The 15,769-nt window shown below is 44.9% G+C and overlaps 1 protein-coding gene across 2 annotated transcripts; it reads right to left on the bottom strand.

Moving 5' to 3' along the window:
- Positions 1–4,252: 4,252 nt before the first annotated feature.
- On the bottom strand, positions 4,253–15,727 carry LOC103459829 (coiled-coil domain-containing protein 136). Of its 2 annotated transcripts, XM_008401732.2 has the most exons (10): positions 15,031–15,727; positions 14,228–14,407; positions 13,513–13,797; positions 13,321–13,395; positions 12,911–13,204; positions 12,715–12,838; positions 12,398–12,599; positions 12,073–12,207; positions 9,347–9,459; positions 7,864–7,949 (listed from the first exon to the last, which is right to left on the bottom strand). In XM_008401732.2, exons 2-9 carry the CDS (start codon positions 14,277–14,279, stop codon positions 9,355–9,357), a joined length of 1,272 nt encoding a protein of 423 aa, XP_008399954.1. In that variant the 5' UTR covers positions 14,280–14,407; positions 15,031–15,727; the 3' UTR covers positions 7,864–7,949; positions 9,347–9,354. The 2 variants fall into 2 exon arrangements, with proteins under 2 accessions (XP_008399955.1, XP_008399954.1); XM_008401733.2 differs by lacking the exon at positions 9,347–9,459 and having other exon boundaries at positions 4,253–7,949; positions 15,031–15,725.
- Positions 15,728–15,769: the final 42 nt, after the last annotated feature.

The following is a 15,769-nucleotide window of genomic DNA, read 5'->3' as shown; positions in this document are numbered from 1 at the left end:
AGATTCAAAACGAACCAACTGGAATTTCAGTCTCTGGGAATCTGGACCGGTTCGGGTCCATTGGCTCTCTGGTGGTTTCGTTATGAAGCAGCTCCTGATTTTTACTTTCATCAATTTGGACCTGAAAGGTTCTGTCCAGGATTTCAAATCTGCTGATTGATCAGGGTTCGGTACCGGCCCGTATCTGATGTCTGAGGCCCGGCTCCTCACACCTCTGACGGTTCGGTCTCCTCTCACATTGACCCAGTTATGAGTCCAATCGCATCCATCCGGTCACTGCAGAACACCAGGGTCCAGATTTCTGACGGTTCCGGAACCGGAGTCTCCTCCCTTCTGCATCCGAGGCTGAAGGCTTCGCGGCGGGCAGAGCCGCAGCTGACACCGCTTAAAGACACCGAGCTCTGGCGACGCAGATCAGCCCAGGGATCCGAACCGAACCGAACCGAACCGAACCATCAGCACCACAGCATGCTTAAAACCTGAGCCAGCAGCCGGACCTACCTGCCATCCCGGAGATGCGGTTCGGGCGCGTCACGCCTCTCCACTCCGCGCCGTGAAGGAGGAGGAGGAGGAGGAGGAGGAGGAAGAGGAGGAAGAGGAGGAGGAGGAAGAGGAGGAGGTCCCTGCAGAATCTCTCCTTCCTCCTCTCGGTCCGCAGTCTTCCTCTCCTCCAGTAGTAACCTGCTCCCTCCGACCCGGTTCTGTTGGCGTCGGTCCGACAGATTCAGGTCACGTCAAGCGTCAGTACCAACAGAACCGCCTCAGGATGTTCCGATCCAAAAGGGCGGCTTGCCGTGTCTCCTCCTCCTCTGTGGCCCAGAGATGTTTATCCGACTGGACCCATTTCTCCAGAACCGACCCAAATAGACGTGTTAACGGAGGTCCATGATTGGTCGAAACATTCACTATTAGTCTGATACCCGATTCCGCCAGAACCGGCAGCCGGTCCAGAAGCTGCTGCTGGAGTTCTGACTAAAACCAGGATGATAGAGATACACCAGATCTATATCACCCAGATCTACAACCATAGACATAATATAACAGACCCTCATGGCCGCTCTCGCCTATTGTCGCTGACGAGATTTAGGGCGGCCATCTTGGAGCGGGCGGCCATCTTGGAGCGGTCCACCACTCCACTCAGCGTTAYGTGTTTAGCAGCACAATGACGTATCAGCRCATTTAATCGATCATAACACGCTTTTTTGTTACTGGAAACCATATTCAATCATCTATCAAAGCTACATTTATAAACAATTGTATTATTTAATATGTTTTTAATACATAGTTAAGTATATTTAAATATACTTAGTGGCTATAACAATAGAATAGGAATGGAATATTCTGATATTGATGTATGATGAGCAGATTACAAAGCACACAGCCATTCATAATTTAATAAATTATTTAGTAATATCAATACATATTTATATAACTATACAAACACAAATAAATAATGATTAATACTGAATAATATGTATTGGATACATGTTTATATGTATGTATGTACATACAGATTTATGTTTTCCAGCTGATGAATTCTATGTTCAGAGATTCAGCAGCTGAGATTGAGTCTAAACTCTGATGTGAGATTCATCCTGCAGTGAATCCGTCTCTCTTTATAGATTCTCCCTCTTCTTCCTCACATCGTGTCTTTAGGAAACCTTCAAAACAAAAACGGAAGATTTGGGATGTATCTTACTAGTGAAAGAATTACATATAAATAATAGTCTTTACCACCTGTGTAAATGAATGTTATAACACATAATATAAGTTTTATAATGTGTTACATTGTTTCATTTCTAATATAGACTCTTGTGTCAGATAATCTAAGTCAATGTTAGAGAATAATAATTATTTTAGATTTACAGAATCTCAGTTATCCTTCATAGCGGCTGAACCCGTATTACACCAAACACTGTAGCTAATATTAGCTGGTATCTATTAGCCGGTGGACATAAATACAGTAAAGTAATATTATAATCACAATATATACACAGTAATATGTCCATCTTACTTGTGAAATGTTGTCTGTGGAGCCTCACATCAATAGTCCATCGATCAGAACAACAATATCCTCAGTGCTGAGGCATCTTCTGCTGTTTTGGTTGAGCAAAGTAGGAGGGACGACCTCTCCAAGATGGCCGCCGTATTTCCTGCGCCGGAGCAGCCAATGCGGGGTCTACTCTTATAGCATGTCTACGTCTGCACCACCCAGTTCTATATCACCCTGTTCCACACCAGATCTTCACCACCTGGTTGTAAATCCTGCTGCTGTTTATGAACGGATTAAAGATCAGCTGCTGGATCAACACTTTAAAACATTTGAAGTTGGTTTAAGTTGAAAATGAACGTTCACCTGCTGCCTTGAAAAACGATTTAAAACAAGAAAATTGTTTTGGTTTTAACTCAGAAATTAAAGTTCATGAAGTAGATTTAATTGTCAGGTTGTCTAAATGTTAAGTTTATTAATCTTGAATTGTGAGTTTCAACCTAGTGCTGCAAATTAAACAAAATAATCATTTTACAATATGCCAGAAAAAAAACTGACCCGAGCTAAAGGGTTCAAATATCAAGTTCAAATAATTATTTTACTTTATTATAATTAAAATTATTGTTTCAAATGACAACATTTCTGATCTGATTTTTATTAATCACAATGAATTCTGCTCAAAACATTTAATGAGCACAACATTCTAATCAGGCTTTCAAATAAACATTTATATTCATAAGCTCTTCCGTCTCAGGATACAAAAACATGCTGCTAAGCATTCTGGGAAATAGTTCCCACTCTTCCGTTTTTTTTGTGTTAAGGTAAAAATGAGTTTATTTGACAAAATGAATAAAAGTTTATTTATTATTGTATCTTTCAGACTCAAATTCAGGCTCGAAATCTAAAACTTGCTAACTTTGACTTAAAGAGTAGAAGACAGTAGACACAACTAAATCTGGATCAAATGTTTTACAGTGAACCAAAATGAAGCAGCATTCAGCTTCTATGCACCACAGATCTGGAACAAACTTCCAGAAAGCTGAAAAACAGCCGAAACCCCGACTTCCTTTAAATCCAGACTAAAAGCAGCTGGTTATTTGCTTTTGAAACATAATCAATGGAATATTGATTATTCCTGATTACCTTTAATTCCTGCCAGTGATGCGACACGTCACTCTGATTCCTAGTTCAACGCGGCGAGTTCCTGATGAATATTTCATGAAAACAATATTAAAAACCAGAAGGCAGCGAACAATTTGAACCAACTGAAGAATCCAGAGGCGTCAATCAGTCGATCAGGGATCGATCAGGGATTCTGGAACAAACGGCTCGATTAGCGACAAAGGAAACTTACAGCCACTTATAGTAGGAACAACCAGTATAAAAGGGACAATATTTATTACTACAAAAGAGGATGTGTATTTGCAAAAACTATAAACATCAATGAAAAAACAATGGAAAAATAAAACCAAACTGTAAAAGAACAACAACAAAAAAACTAAAATTACCAAACGCCTATTAAATCCATGAAATAAAAACTTTTCAATTCAATCCAGTAAAAAGTATCCAAACTCTACCTGCAGCGCCCAGGTAGAGAAATCATCAGCTCAAAACATGAAGTGTGGCCCTGGTCAAGTCACAACGCGTGACCAACACACCTGGTCAGCAGCCGGACAGCTTCCCTCTTCTGGGAGCTCACGGTGTGGAGGAGCGACCCCTGCTGGCTCCACGTGTTACTAAACTAAATTAACCCAACAACCACAAAATAAATACCTAAAATAAGTAACAACTCACCAATATCATCAAAAAGAATAACTAAAGCAAAACAAATGATCAAAAATAAAATAACTAAAGATCCTGACAGTTTGATTGTTTTGACAGGAATGAAAGATTTAAAGACCGAGGAAAACGCATGTGATGGAGAACAGGAAGTGGATTTCTGGACTTCCGGTGGAGACGCTGCTCCTGCTCCTGTGTCCAACAATCATTCATAATTCAAGTTTCCTGATTCAAATCTGAAGCTTCCAGATATTCAGCAGAAAAAAACTCATGGAAAATAAAGTCTTTTATTCTGAAAAAAGTATTTAGACAAAAATTCCCACCTAGTTTTAGTTTGTCTTTTTTAAAAGCTGTAATAATTTATAATACTTTGTAATTTCTAATACCTTTACTATTAGTATATTTAGAATAAAATAAAATAAAAATACTCTTTATTGTTGTACAATCTGGCCATTAAAATGATGATTGTGTGAAAACTTTCAGTTCTGCTTTGAGACATAAAACATTTTTATTTGTGCAGAAAATTACAGAACAAACATCTGAGCTGAACTTCCGGATCAGAACCATGCAGGTTATTAATGTTCGTAGCGTCGCATGCAGAATGACAAACAACTACAGCTCATTCCTTCTAGACTGTTGACCTTTGACCTCCAGAGACACAACTCAAAATAATCCCAACAAATTGGAAACCTCAAAAAACTAAAACTTGAAAGTTACGGCAACGTTGGTGTGCAGGTCTGAGTTTATTTCACCGTCAGACTCTTCTGTCAAAAACTGAAGAAATTACACCGTTTGTCAAATGTTCATGTTGGTCTCTGCTGGCCGACATGCCAGGAATTTTACAGAAAGTCTAGAAAAGCTGCAGTGACCCGGTTCTGTGACCCGGTTCACCTCCAGCTGCTCCCATTCAGCAGATCTTCACTTTTCCTGCAGCTTTTCAGACGTTCAGTTTTCTAGATATCTTTACAGCTGGTTCATGAAAGGTTCGGTTCTCTCGCTCATCCTGGCGGGTCCGATAACCAGACACATCCAGTTCAGATGAACCCAGAACCTTCTTGATCCAAGGCACTACGTCTCCACCGATCAGGACCCGTTTCATTTTACTCTCTATATATTTTGGTCTCCAGTCAAATACAATCATAAACTTACAGAAATACGGAAAAACAGACGAGAACCTGACAAAATGTTAAAACCTACAGAGAAAATCTAATCTGGATGTTTGTGTCTGGAAAAGCAGCCAAGCTTCATTTTGGGTTTTCCATCCAGTAAGTGTGGATTATTCTAATAGCTAAAGAACCCTGCAACATTTTTATGCACTACATTAAATCATATTAGAATTTATTTGAAATGATTTCTGAATGTGGGGAACATTGAGATGTCGCCTCATGTTTTAAAAAACAAATAACTGAACAAATAAACATCTTCTGTCATTCTGAGCTGGTTTTCTTCATTAAATCCAGGATTTCTACTGACATCATTGTGCAGCTGCTGCTGAAAGAGAATCAACATTTTACAACAGGGAAAGTTTTCCTCATTCATCCCGTCTGAACTGGGATGTTAGTTTCACATACGGTGCAGGACATGGAAACTATTCTCTCATCATATTCTGAACTGCTAGCAGAGTTTTTATCCATATTATGAACCAGGACAGTTTTCATCAGTGTTACTTTGCAGCTGTTTCTGTTCCACCATCAGCTGCAAATGAAGTCGTCAGTTCAGTTGTTGCTTAGCTACAGACACAACACCAACGTGTTTGTGACAATATCTGTTGATCTAAATTTGGTCTCACTCTTCGCTACATTCCAACATTTTAATGCTCAATCAGCTCTTATATAAAACAAAATGTTTCCTCAGCAACAAATTCTGGATTTGTTGTGAATGTCAGGTTTGCAAACATCCACACTGGAAAACCTCCCCTTTAAAAATCAGAAGATCACAATGTTATTTTTCTCTGCTGGGAGTATAAAGCCGTTGTTCAGGGGCTACCTCTAAAGAAGACAATCACAGGAAGCTGAAGAAACCCTGCTGGCTTGTTTTGAGGCTACTGATCGGATCGCTCTCTGCCAGCCTCATGGAGACGACATGACTGATATGAACCTCTGTGTGGACGGCAGCATCGCCACCAGAGCAGGGAGAATAACAAACCCTGGGTCAGCAGGGGCCAGAAGGAACCAAAGAGCCTTTAGGGACGAGACGGACGACACAGAACAGCTGCAGAGGAACCAAATGAGACAATCAGGAAGGAACATCAGATGGATGGATTGTTCCAGTGTTGTGGAAGACATCCCGCCTTATTCTGCGCTCAACGACTGTAGGCCTGTTGCCATGACGACCTACATCATGAAGGTCCAGCAGTCCGACTCCTGTCATCTCCAGAAATACTCAGATTACTCTGCAGCTGTCAGGAGGATCAAAGCTGGTGGACAATCATCCTGACTGCCAACAAGAGTTCAGGAGAAAGGTCAAAGGTCAAACCCTGCTTCCATCACAGCTTCCATCACAGCAGAGGATTATAGAACCCCCAGTGTTCATCTGGACTAGGACCAGGAGCAGAACCAGGACCGGGACCAGCAGAGGTTCAACAAGTCGATTAAGAACCGGGTTCTGCTCTGGTTCTGTTGGACTTCTGTAGTGTGCATTTCATTTCATTTAAATGATTATTTTGGAGCTGAATTAAATCAGAGCTACTTTTCCAGCCAGTTTTCCTCCATCATCAAAATAAACAAAGCTTTATTGAACTGAATCCTGTGAACAGTCTCTTACACAAATCTGTGCTAAAATATCAGAACTTTTAAAGCAACTTTGGTATTACCACAGTGTAATCAGTTAAATAAGCTCCACGGTTCACTGCTACATTGGCTGCTGCACGACTACAAACAGAAATGTAAGTTTTGTCACTTTGAGAAAATAAAGCTGACTGCATCAGATCTTTTCTTGCTGGTCAATAACATCAGTCATTAGATAAAAACACAAGAAGTATCAAGCAAACTGCAGCAGAGTCAAAGGATGAAGGAAACGTTAAAGTTCTCCTCGCTACAGTTTCTAGTTGTCTCTTCTCAGTATGTGCAAAGTGTTACTTTAGTTCAGGAAGAGATAATAAAGAGCTAAATACAAGTGATGTGTCTGGAATGTCAGTAAGAAATCATTCATTTATCGGCTCTGATGCTCAGCGGAAAGACTTTCCCTCACATCACCGATGGATTCAGCGCCTAAACACTTCCCATCAGAACCAATCAGAACCAAACAGAAGATTCTTCTCCAGCAAACACGGCAGCAGAGGAAGTTGCACCGCCCCCTGGTGGATGCTGGAGAGAACTGTTGGCTTGATTTGCAATTTGCAGAAGATTGAAACATGAGAGTTTCCAGAAAGTTGCCAACGTGTGGACAGGTTGCTCTTCTTTGGGATGAACTAACTGGAGGGAGAGGAGAACATTTGACAACATCTGGGTTTGATGCTTTCTGGAGGAATTCAATCTGCAGAAAGAGGAAAAGTTTGACCTGAAACTTGACATTTAAACAACCAACCTTAGCAAGTTTTCTGTGAAAAATCTGCATGTCATTATAGTTCAAGTTATTATTATTAAATGATTGTTTAAAATTATAGGAAGAGTTTGGTTGAAGTTCTGATGCGTGTTTGAGGACGGGAACGTTTTCCGCTCAGCTGACATTTACCTCAACCTTCCAGTTTGCACTCAGTCGGTCATCAGACAAGCTTCACGTTAACCGATAAACTTTGAAACTTTGCTTCTTGTGTCAGATTTAGTTTTTGATAAAATCATGACTATTTTAAAAAGCCTCTAATTAATTACATTTTCAAAGGCGTCCCACCGTTCTAACATCATGATATTTTTCTGCAGGAGTTCTCAGTCAGTTCACACATCTAACACGCTGCTCTAACGCCAGCTGTGGAATAAAAGTGGATCATGGTGGTGGATCTGCAAAGCCCAGAGCTGAGTGACCTGCTGACCTGCAGGAACAACCGACTGGTTGACGTCTGTGCAGTGTTGCATCATGGAGACATCAAGGATGGATGAGAGCAAGCCATCGGGTTCCTACAGCATGCCATGAGGTCACTTCCTGTTAGACCTCAGGCCCTGGTAAAACTGGGGACAACCAGAACCAAAATGGCCGCCACAGCGACCGCCGCCACCGCCATGTTCCAGCCTTCAGAGTCGCTTTTCTGGAAACAAAAAAAGAGAGTCATGTTAGAAGCATCTGTGAAGGAGGATCACCATCACTTCACGCTCCTGACCGCAGCCAACAACCAATCACACATCTGGAGGTCATGACCACAACCACTGAAGACGGCAGGGTTGAACATCTGAAAGCTCAACCAAAAACTGTCTTCATGCTGTCAGAGGCCTGATGACGGGGGAGGGGAATAAATCATGTTCAAAATCACCAAAACAAAAGATTAGGCAGTTTTATTTTATTTTGCCTTATCTTTAAATGAAAGGTGCATTGATGGATTATTAGTTCATCTCTTCAATCTTAGCAAACAATTTCCCAGAATAACCATTTTTCAGACTGTAAACTTTCCATCATAAGTCATCCAGAGGAGGTTTGCACCTTTAACCCCTTAACTGCCACCCCAAAACACTTTAACCTTATCCAAAGGGCACATGAGGACACTGGCGCCATCATGACAGCTACAGGGTTACAGTCTGAAAACCAATGGAACCAATGCAGCCTTAAAATGTCCTAAGATGACATTCTTTCCAATGACCAGCAGGGGGAGCATGTAGACTGCCAAGAATCTCTGACAGTCTACATGCTGGTCTAATTTGGTGGATCCTGCTATGATTCTGCCTTCTGCTCTCACAACTGGACCACAACCAGTTCAAAGTCCTGACAGAAGCTTCACCAACATGGAGCCACAGTCACGACGGTGTTGTAACCTCAACATGAACCCAGTGAGGTCAGTTCACCAGAGCTTTAGAGGTCAGAAGCTCCTCTAGAAAGTTCTGGATCTACCTCCTGGTGTAGATCCATCTTAGTCAGATGAACAGAACATCCAGTTCATGTGAACCATTGTCCTCTGCAGAGAAGGACGTGTTTGAAGGGCTAAAGATGATGATGTCACACCTCTGCATACTGAGCTCCATCCAGAAATGATGACATCATGATATAAAACCACTAGAACCTCCTTATAATGTCTCAGCCAGAGTAAAGAGCTCACTCTGTTCTTGATGCTCCATGTGGCTGTGGGTCTCTGTCCACAGTGAAGTCAGCCATACCCAACTAAAGTTGATGATGGTGAAACTGTAAACTGCCTCCAAACCCGTTTTACGAAAAGGTAACATCAGATTGCAAACTTCAGTTTAATGGATGTCATCTTTGCTCTTCTATCCTTTAACTGACTGGAAACATGGCTTTCCACTGGAGACGAGACAGTGTTCTTCTTTCTGGCGACATTTATTCACTCATTTCTCATGATATCAGTGCTGAGCATGTCTGAATGACACACAGATCAGGAGCATCAGGTTTCATCTCCACTAGCTGCACTAAGGTGCTCTGAGCAGGTTCTCGTTTATCAGCCATTCTTGGCTGCAGAAAGAAGCAAAGCCATGGCCATACCTGGTCCCTTAGGACGCCAGCTCCTCCCACCAGCACCAAATCAACGCCACTATAACAATCAATCCTATGAAGGGGATGGAGAGAACGGGGGGCTCTGAAGGACGGGTGCAGTTCTGGGAAGAAGACAGGGTGGGGTGTAGAGGGAGGAGGGGAGAGGAGAAAATAAAAGCAGAAAATAATCTAAGTACTAACGTGAGAAGGTGTGACAGGGAGAATATCGACAGGGAGTAAATAAAATGTGACTGGATGAACAGAGATTTAAAGACTGGTAGGTCGAGCATAACAGAATTTTATAGTTAACAGTATAAAATTCCTATTAAACAGATCTGACGATGCTCAGTCGAACACATGCAGACAAACAGATGGACAAGAGACAACTGAAGCACGCTCAGAGGCAAAATGCTGAGCCAACATGCCAACGTTATGTCACTGTGATGGTCTAAGGAGCATCTGTAGGGTCACAGTGGGGTCATGGATGGACTGGTTTACCCACCATGAGCCACAGAGTTAGAACTAAGTTAGGGAACACTTCAATAAAGAAGGATGAAGGTGGAAAGAAGTTGCTATCTAAAACTCCCAAACCAAACAAAGAGCAGGTCCAACACCAAGAATCTGACATTTGCTTTTGTTCAGCTTCGTGTTTTACCTGCAGGGGGAGCCAAAGACATTAAATTACAGCTACATGTTCAAATGCTAGAACTGGGAGGCTGTAGGGATAGAATCCCTTCCTGTTTGAACTTACAACCGTCTGTCATGAGGAACAACCCAGGGCAGGTACCTCGCTACCAGGGGTTAGCATTAGAGCCGATGAAGTACTGTCCAATAGCAGCCCTGGAAACAGGACTAAGAAATCTGGGATCCTGAGGCTCCAATGTGAGAATCACAAATGTAAAAGGTCTTACACAAAGTTTTCCTCAAGTTATAAGTTCAGATTCTCAAGAGTAGGTAAAAAAAACTGTTGCAATGTCTTTTATATCAAATGATGTGAATATATGCACTGTGGTCAACAAGATGAGACAAGTGAAGTTCCACCAGAGGCAAAAACTTCAACCTACACACCAAGATGAGAACCAAAGACGAGTGAAGGCCCGACTGTCAGTCATGAAACGTTGAAATGTCCACCCCAAACGGAGACACCCCCAATCTGTTCACTGTGAAGGTAATGATGTTGTTTCTGTGACCGTACCACTGTGGCGGCTCAACATCAGGAAGGAACCAGACCAGCTTTCAGACTAAAACGATGGAGTGGATGGTTGCCCTCGGGATCCTGATCCACCACAACAGAAAAGCAGCGTGACTGAACTCTCATGAACATTCAAATCTCTCAGGCAATGATTGGTATTTAGGGCCACAGAATTGTTTTATTTCTGTTATTATGTTTGGATTTATTGGCCTTTTTTTCCACTGTAGATTGACAGGAAAGAGGGTTGAGATACAGGGGAAGACATGAGATAAGGGTCACCGGGTCGGGACTCGAACTCCTGACGGCCTCCCAACATGGGTCACGCGCTCCGCCGCGCTCCGTCTGCCCTGCAAACCACTTCTGTTCCAATAACAGTTTCACTTTGATGCAGATTCTTCACCCAAGACCTTCAGAGAGGAAGATCATATGTGTTCACATTTTTTGTTTTGGCTCTAGTGGCCTTTATTTGAAAGCAGTTTGACAGGAAATAGGGTAATGAAGACATGGGGCAAATGTCACCAGGCCGGGAATCGAACCTGTGACCACCGCCATGAGGACTAAGGCCTCAATACGTGGATCGTGCCAAGCCCCTGCGCCACCACAGCACCACAGTGTTCACATTTAATTTAAATTCAGAGATTGGTCTCAACCTGCTCAGTGAACTGTTTTTAAGAGTCCCACTACAGTTGGGTGTCAGTAGAACCTGGTCAAGTTCCTGAAGCCATGAACATCTCACTGTGGTCAGCCAGACCAGCTGGTGCTGCGCAGGATTAGGTCTGGACCCTACGATGGGTCAAAGATCACAGTTTCAAGCTCAAAAGTCATTTTAGTTCTAAATTGACTAAAGAAATGACGTGTCTGCTTCAGTCAGATCTAGTCTGAATGAATGGATCTCCTGATGAAGCAGCAGGAACATCTGTCTCATAAACAAAACAAACTGAGTTTCTATCAGATCTGGTGAAACAGGCGGTGGCCGTACTCAGGTCCCCTTTCAGCTGGGAGGCTGCTGGTTTGATCTGTTGCTTACTTCAATCCCCAAACTCAACTTTTGGGTCATGTGACCCCCTCTCTGTAACCATAAAACCTTTTCGGTTCAAGTTCAAACCAACTTCAGTTTTAATACTGCAGCCTCTTGAGGCAGCTGAACTCCTGGCGAGTGTTGGATGTTTCCAGGTCAAAGTTCGTCCCAGCTCCAGCTCAGATGAGGTTCAGCTACAGTCACCAACGTGACCCCAGGCTCCTCGTCAACATGGAGACGGTCTGCATCAGTCAGTTTAGCAGGCACATGGAGAAAACAAATAGCTTGCAACTAAAAGTTTAAAGGTCTGCTGCAGAGTTATCAGCCAGCATGCACACACATGGACAGTAGTCATGGCAACAGAGGGCTGGACTCTAGAGGCATCTGAGGTCTCACCTAGCAGATCTTTGTTCTTACCTTGGAGGGAACCTTGTGTTCCTCACTGACTACTTCAGAAACCCTGAGCTGTCTGACTTTCAAAGCAGGACCACCCACCCAGCTCCCACTGACCTTCTGACCTCTTACCTGCAACTTTTGTCCCAGCAGCTCCTGCAGCTCCGCCTTGCAGCTCTGCAGCTGCAGCTGCAGAGCTGCTCGCTCCCGCTGGCTGCCTTCATGCAGCTGCTGCAGCTCCTCCAGCTCCTTCTTCAGACCTTCACACTGACACAGGGAACATCCACACCTGGTGTTCATCAGACAGCAGTGGCAGGCTGGTATTAATGACACCATAACTTACAACTGAGTTTAACCACCGGATAAAAAGCAACCAGTCGATCCCGAAAATAGCAAACGTTTATAAGAATCTACTGAAAACCAGAGAGCAGGAAGCAATGGCAGCTAAACCCGATACCTCCAGCTGGACCTTGAGAGCCAACTCCTCTGCCATTCTCAGCTGGACCTTCAAGGTCCTGATTTCATCCTGGACTGCTGACGAGTCCAGACTCTGCAGTTCGGGTCTGGACTGGGACAGAGTGATGTAGGAATCCGCCTTTAGCTGATCGTCGTCCTCAGTTTGGCCCTCAGCTCTGACTTCCAGGTACGAGTCGCCGCACCTGAGACAACCAGGAAGAAGTGTGAGAACATTCAGCTGATCCAGTCCTTCACCACTACCAGAACCAGCAGCAATGTTTCAGTCTTAGTGCTGAACACTGGACCGGAACCACTCACATGTCTCGTTGCTGCTGCTGCTGCTGTTGCTGCAACTTGTTGATCAACTCCGTGTTGTTGCTGCTCAGAGTCTGACGCTCACTGGTCAGAGAAATGAACTCTTCCTGCAGCTGAGTCACATCACCTGAACACACCACCGCCCATCAATCAGCAGATTCCTGACTGGTCCAGACATGAGGCTGCGTTGCTAGGTTACCTGACCGGGCTGTGCGGCGGCTCTTCATGCTCAGCTCGGCTCTCAGCGAGGTGACCTCCAGCTCGTACTCGTCCACCGTGGCGTGCAGGCGCTGCAGCTCCACCCGCAGGCGGCAGAGCTCCTCCTGCAGGGAGGCGATGTCGTTCTCCCTCTCTGCCGCCGCCTCCTCGGCCGCCTGCTGCAGCACCAGCACCTCCTCTTGAGCCGAGTGCAGCTCCTGCTGGACCTCCACCAGCTCGCTCTCCTTCTCCTCCTCCAGGCTGCTCATGTCCTCCTCCGCCGACCGAAGCTGAGCTGCAACAACCAAACAGAGAGAGACAAGACTCAGCCAGTCAGAGCCAAAACCAGTCAGGCAGCGTCCACACGGTCAGAACCGGGTCAGAACCTAATCCCTAACCCTAACCCTCCACCTTGCAGCCTCTGGATCTGCCGGGTGAAGCTCTCCGCCTGATGGGCGCTCGCCAGCCGCTCCTCATCTAGCAGACCTAAGGAGGAAAAGCAGAGGTCAACTAGAGGTCAACAAGGTTTTAAAAAAAGCACACATTAAATATGGGTCAGTGTTGTTGCTATGACAACAGGTGACCAATCCTGCAGCTCCTCACCTTGCATCTCCATGAAGCTCTCCTCATGTCGCTGAGAAACCTCTCGAGTCTCATCCAGCTCCAGGAGAAGTTGCAGCACCTGAGCTCTAAGCTCCTCCAGCTCCTCCTCCTCTCCCTGATCGTCATCTTCAGACTCCCTTTCCTTCACTTCCATCTCGTCCTCCTGCTGGCCCTTCTCTCCGTCTCCCTCAGGCTCCTCCTTCTCCTCCATGGACTCCCTCTCCTTGGCCGTCAGGGTATCGGCCAGCCTGCTGGGTTTGTCCTCCTTCAGCTCACACAGCTCATCTGCAGACAGTCGACCAAGGAGCTCCTGAACTGCTGCAGCTCCAAACATCAAGAAACTGAAGAACCAGCCTGAGGAGTCCGTCCTCTGGCTCCCTCTGGTGGTGAAAACTCAGTACCACAGAAATTAATAAATCAATCCATCATGAAAACAATTTAAAATGTTTCAAAATTCAAGATTGGGAAAACGGCAGCATGAAGACGTGATTCCTGCATTTCCTGGGAGAAAGACTGAAATGTTAGAGCTGCAGGGTCCTTCATCATCACCATCATCACCTTCATCACGGATGAAGACCGTACAGTGGCTCTGAGGACAAGACGGCCGAACAAACTCCTGGAGAATTCACCTCCAGAACCGCCCAGAGAACCCGTCCAGACTCGCAGCCACATCAACACTGACTGACAGAACTACCAGAACATCTTCATCACTGACCAGAGGGGTCCAGCACCTCCTCGATGACGGGCGGCAGCCGGAAGCCGTCCATGATGCGACCGATGCAGGAGGAGCCGCTTCTGACGGTGCAGAGTGTTGCAGAGGAGGTCAGGGGTCAGGTCAGGCTCTACACAGAGACAGACGCAGTACCTCCTTCATCCTGCAGGGGCCTCGAGAAAACTGAGAAGGGAGGCAGAGACAGGGGATCAGAGACATGAGGACAGAGACAGGAGGACGGCAGCGGTCCAATCTGCAGCAGAGCAGCAAGGAGATCATTAAATATTTGATTATTTTTATGCATATTTTTTATGGATTTTCTGATAATGTCTCAATCTGAACATCCAGAGCAAAAATACTGAAGCAGATAAACATTTTCTGAGATCTGAACATTTATCATAACATCAGATCTGGAGACCGAGGGACGCAGATCCTGACCTCTGACCTCAGGGTGTTCTACACCAATCCTCTGGTCCAGAGGAGAAGACGACATCTTTACTGTCATTGTCTCTTTGACCAGAATCAGATCCGGTGGGTCAACAGGTGGACCGGTTAACACCAGAAACAGAATTCATCCTTCATGTTTCACTGCTAAAGATGTTCATTCACTGACCTCAGAACCGGCCAGAACATCCAGAACCAGAACCAGAAACAGTCTAGAACCAGAACCAGAACATCCAGAACATCTAATTCCTTTTGCTGATTTTCTGTTTTCACTGTTTTTAGTTTCATGATCATAAATGTGGAACTGCTCCTTTAATGTGCAGCAGCAGCTGAACCTGCTGCATCAGGCGATGAAGACGTACCTGATGAAGAGCTGCTTCTTTCTGCTTCTCTCTGGATTACTGCAGTCCTCTTCCTCCTCCTCTTCCTCGATGTCCTATATTTCCCCCTCAGTGTCCGCTCTGCCTGCGATGCCGACTGACGTCACTCGATGCTTCTGACGCTCGCCGCTCATGATGGGAATACAGAGCGGAGCCGCAAGACGCAACATTTAACCGTTTCCTGCCAGGAACTCTTCTTAGTCCTCACAGACTCCTCTTCCTTTTCTCCCTCCTCTTCCTCCAAGCTTCCCGATCAGCTGAGGTCTGATGAATCGCAGCAGTCGAGAGAGTGAGACCCGGTTCAGAGCTGCTCGGTGTCCATGTCTGCTGGAAACCGCAGTCGCCTCCATCCGTCTGGAACAGTTGCTAGGCAACAGAGACTTCCAGGCTGAGAAACAGAACGAATCAGCCAGTCAGTCAGTCAGTCTGGGCTATTCAGGTCCATCAAAACTCTCCAGAACCTCCTGTGATCCGGTCCAGTTCTTCTCTGCAGCCCTTTGCCTCTAATCCAGGAAGTTGAGCCTAAATTCGAGACTAATGTCAAGCAGGATTAGTGAAAAATGGCAACATGTTTGCTGCTAGAGGATCACATCATCTGCTTCCTGTTGGGAACTTCCTGCTTCCTGTTGGGAACTTCCTGCTTCCTTTTGGGAACTTCCTGCTTCCCCTTTGGAAACTTCCTGCTTCCTTTTGGGAACTTCCTGCTTCCCTTTGGGAACTT

Source organism: Poecilia reticulata, unplaced genomic scaffold (assembly GCF_000633615.1).
Source record: "Poecilia reticulata strain Guanapo unplaced genomic scaffold, Guppy_female_1.0+MT scaffold_125, whole genome shotgun sequence".
Classification (NCBI taxonomy): Eukaryota; Metazoa; Chordata; class Actinopteri; order Cyprinodontiformes; family Poeciliidae; genus Poecilia; species Poecilia reticulata.
The sequence above is the reverse complement of the archived record's forward strand: the minus strand, read 5'-3'. Positions and strand labels throughout refer to the sequence as shown.

What these genes read in the sequence shown, in the direction of transcription:
- LOC103459829 (XM_008401732.2), bottom strand. Translation starts at nt 14,279, where the DNA reads ATGGACGGCTTCCGGCTGCCGCCCGTCATCGAGGAGGTGCTGGACCCC. An exon ending in GAGCTTCATGGAGATGCAAG is followed by an intron (nt 13,396 to 13,512) that starts GTGAGGAGCTGC and finishes TTTCCTCCTTAG; the next exon opens with GTCTGCTAGATGAGGAGCGG. An exon ending in CCGCCGCACAGCCCGGTCAG is followed by an intron (nt 12,839 to 12,910) that starts GTAACCTAGCAA and finishes TGGTGTGTTCAG; the next exon opens with GTGATGTGACTCAGCTGCAG.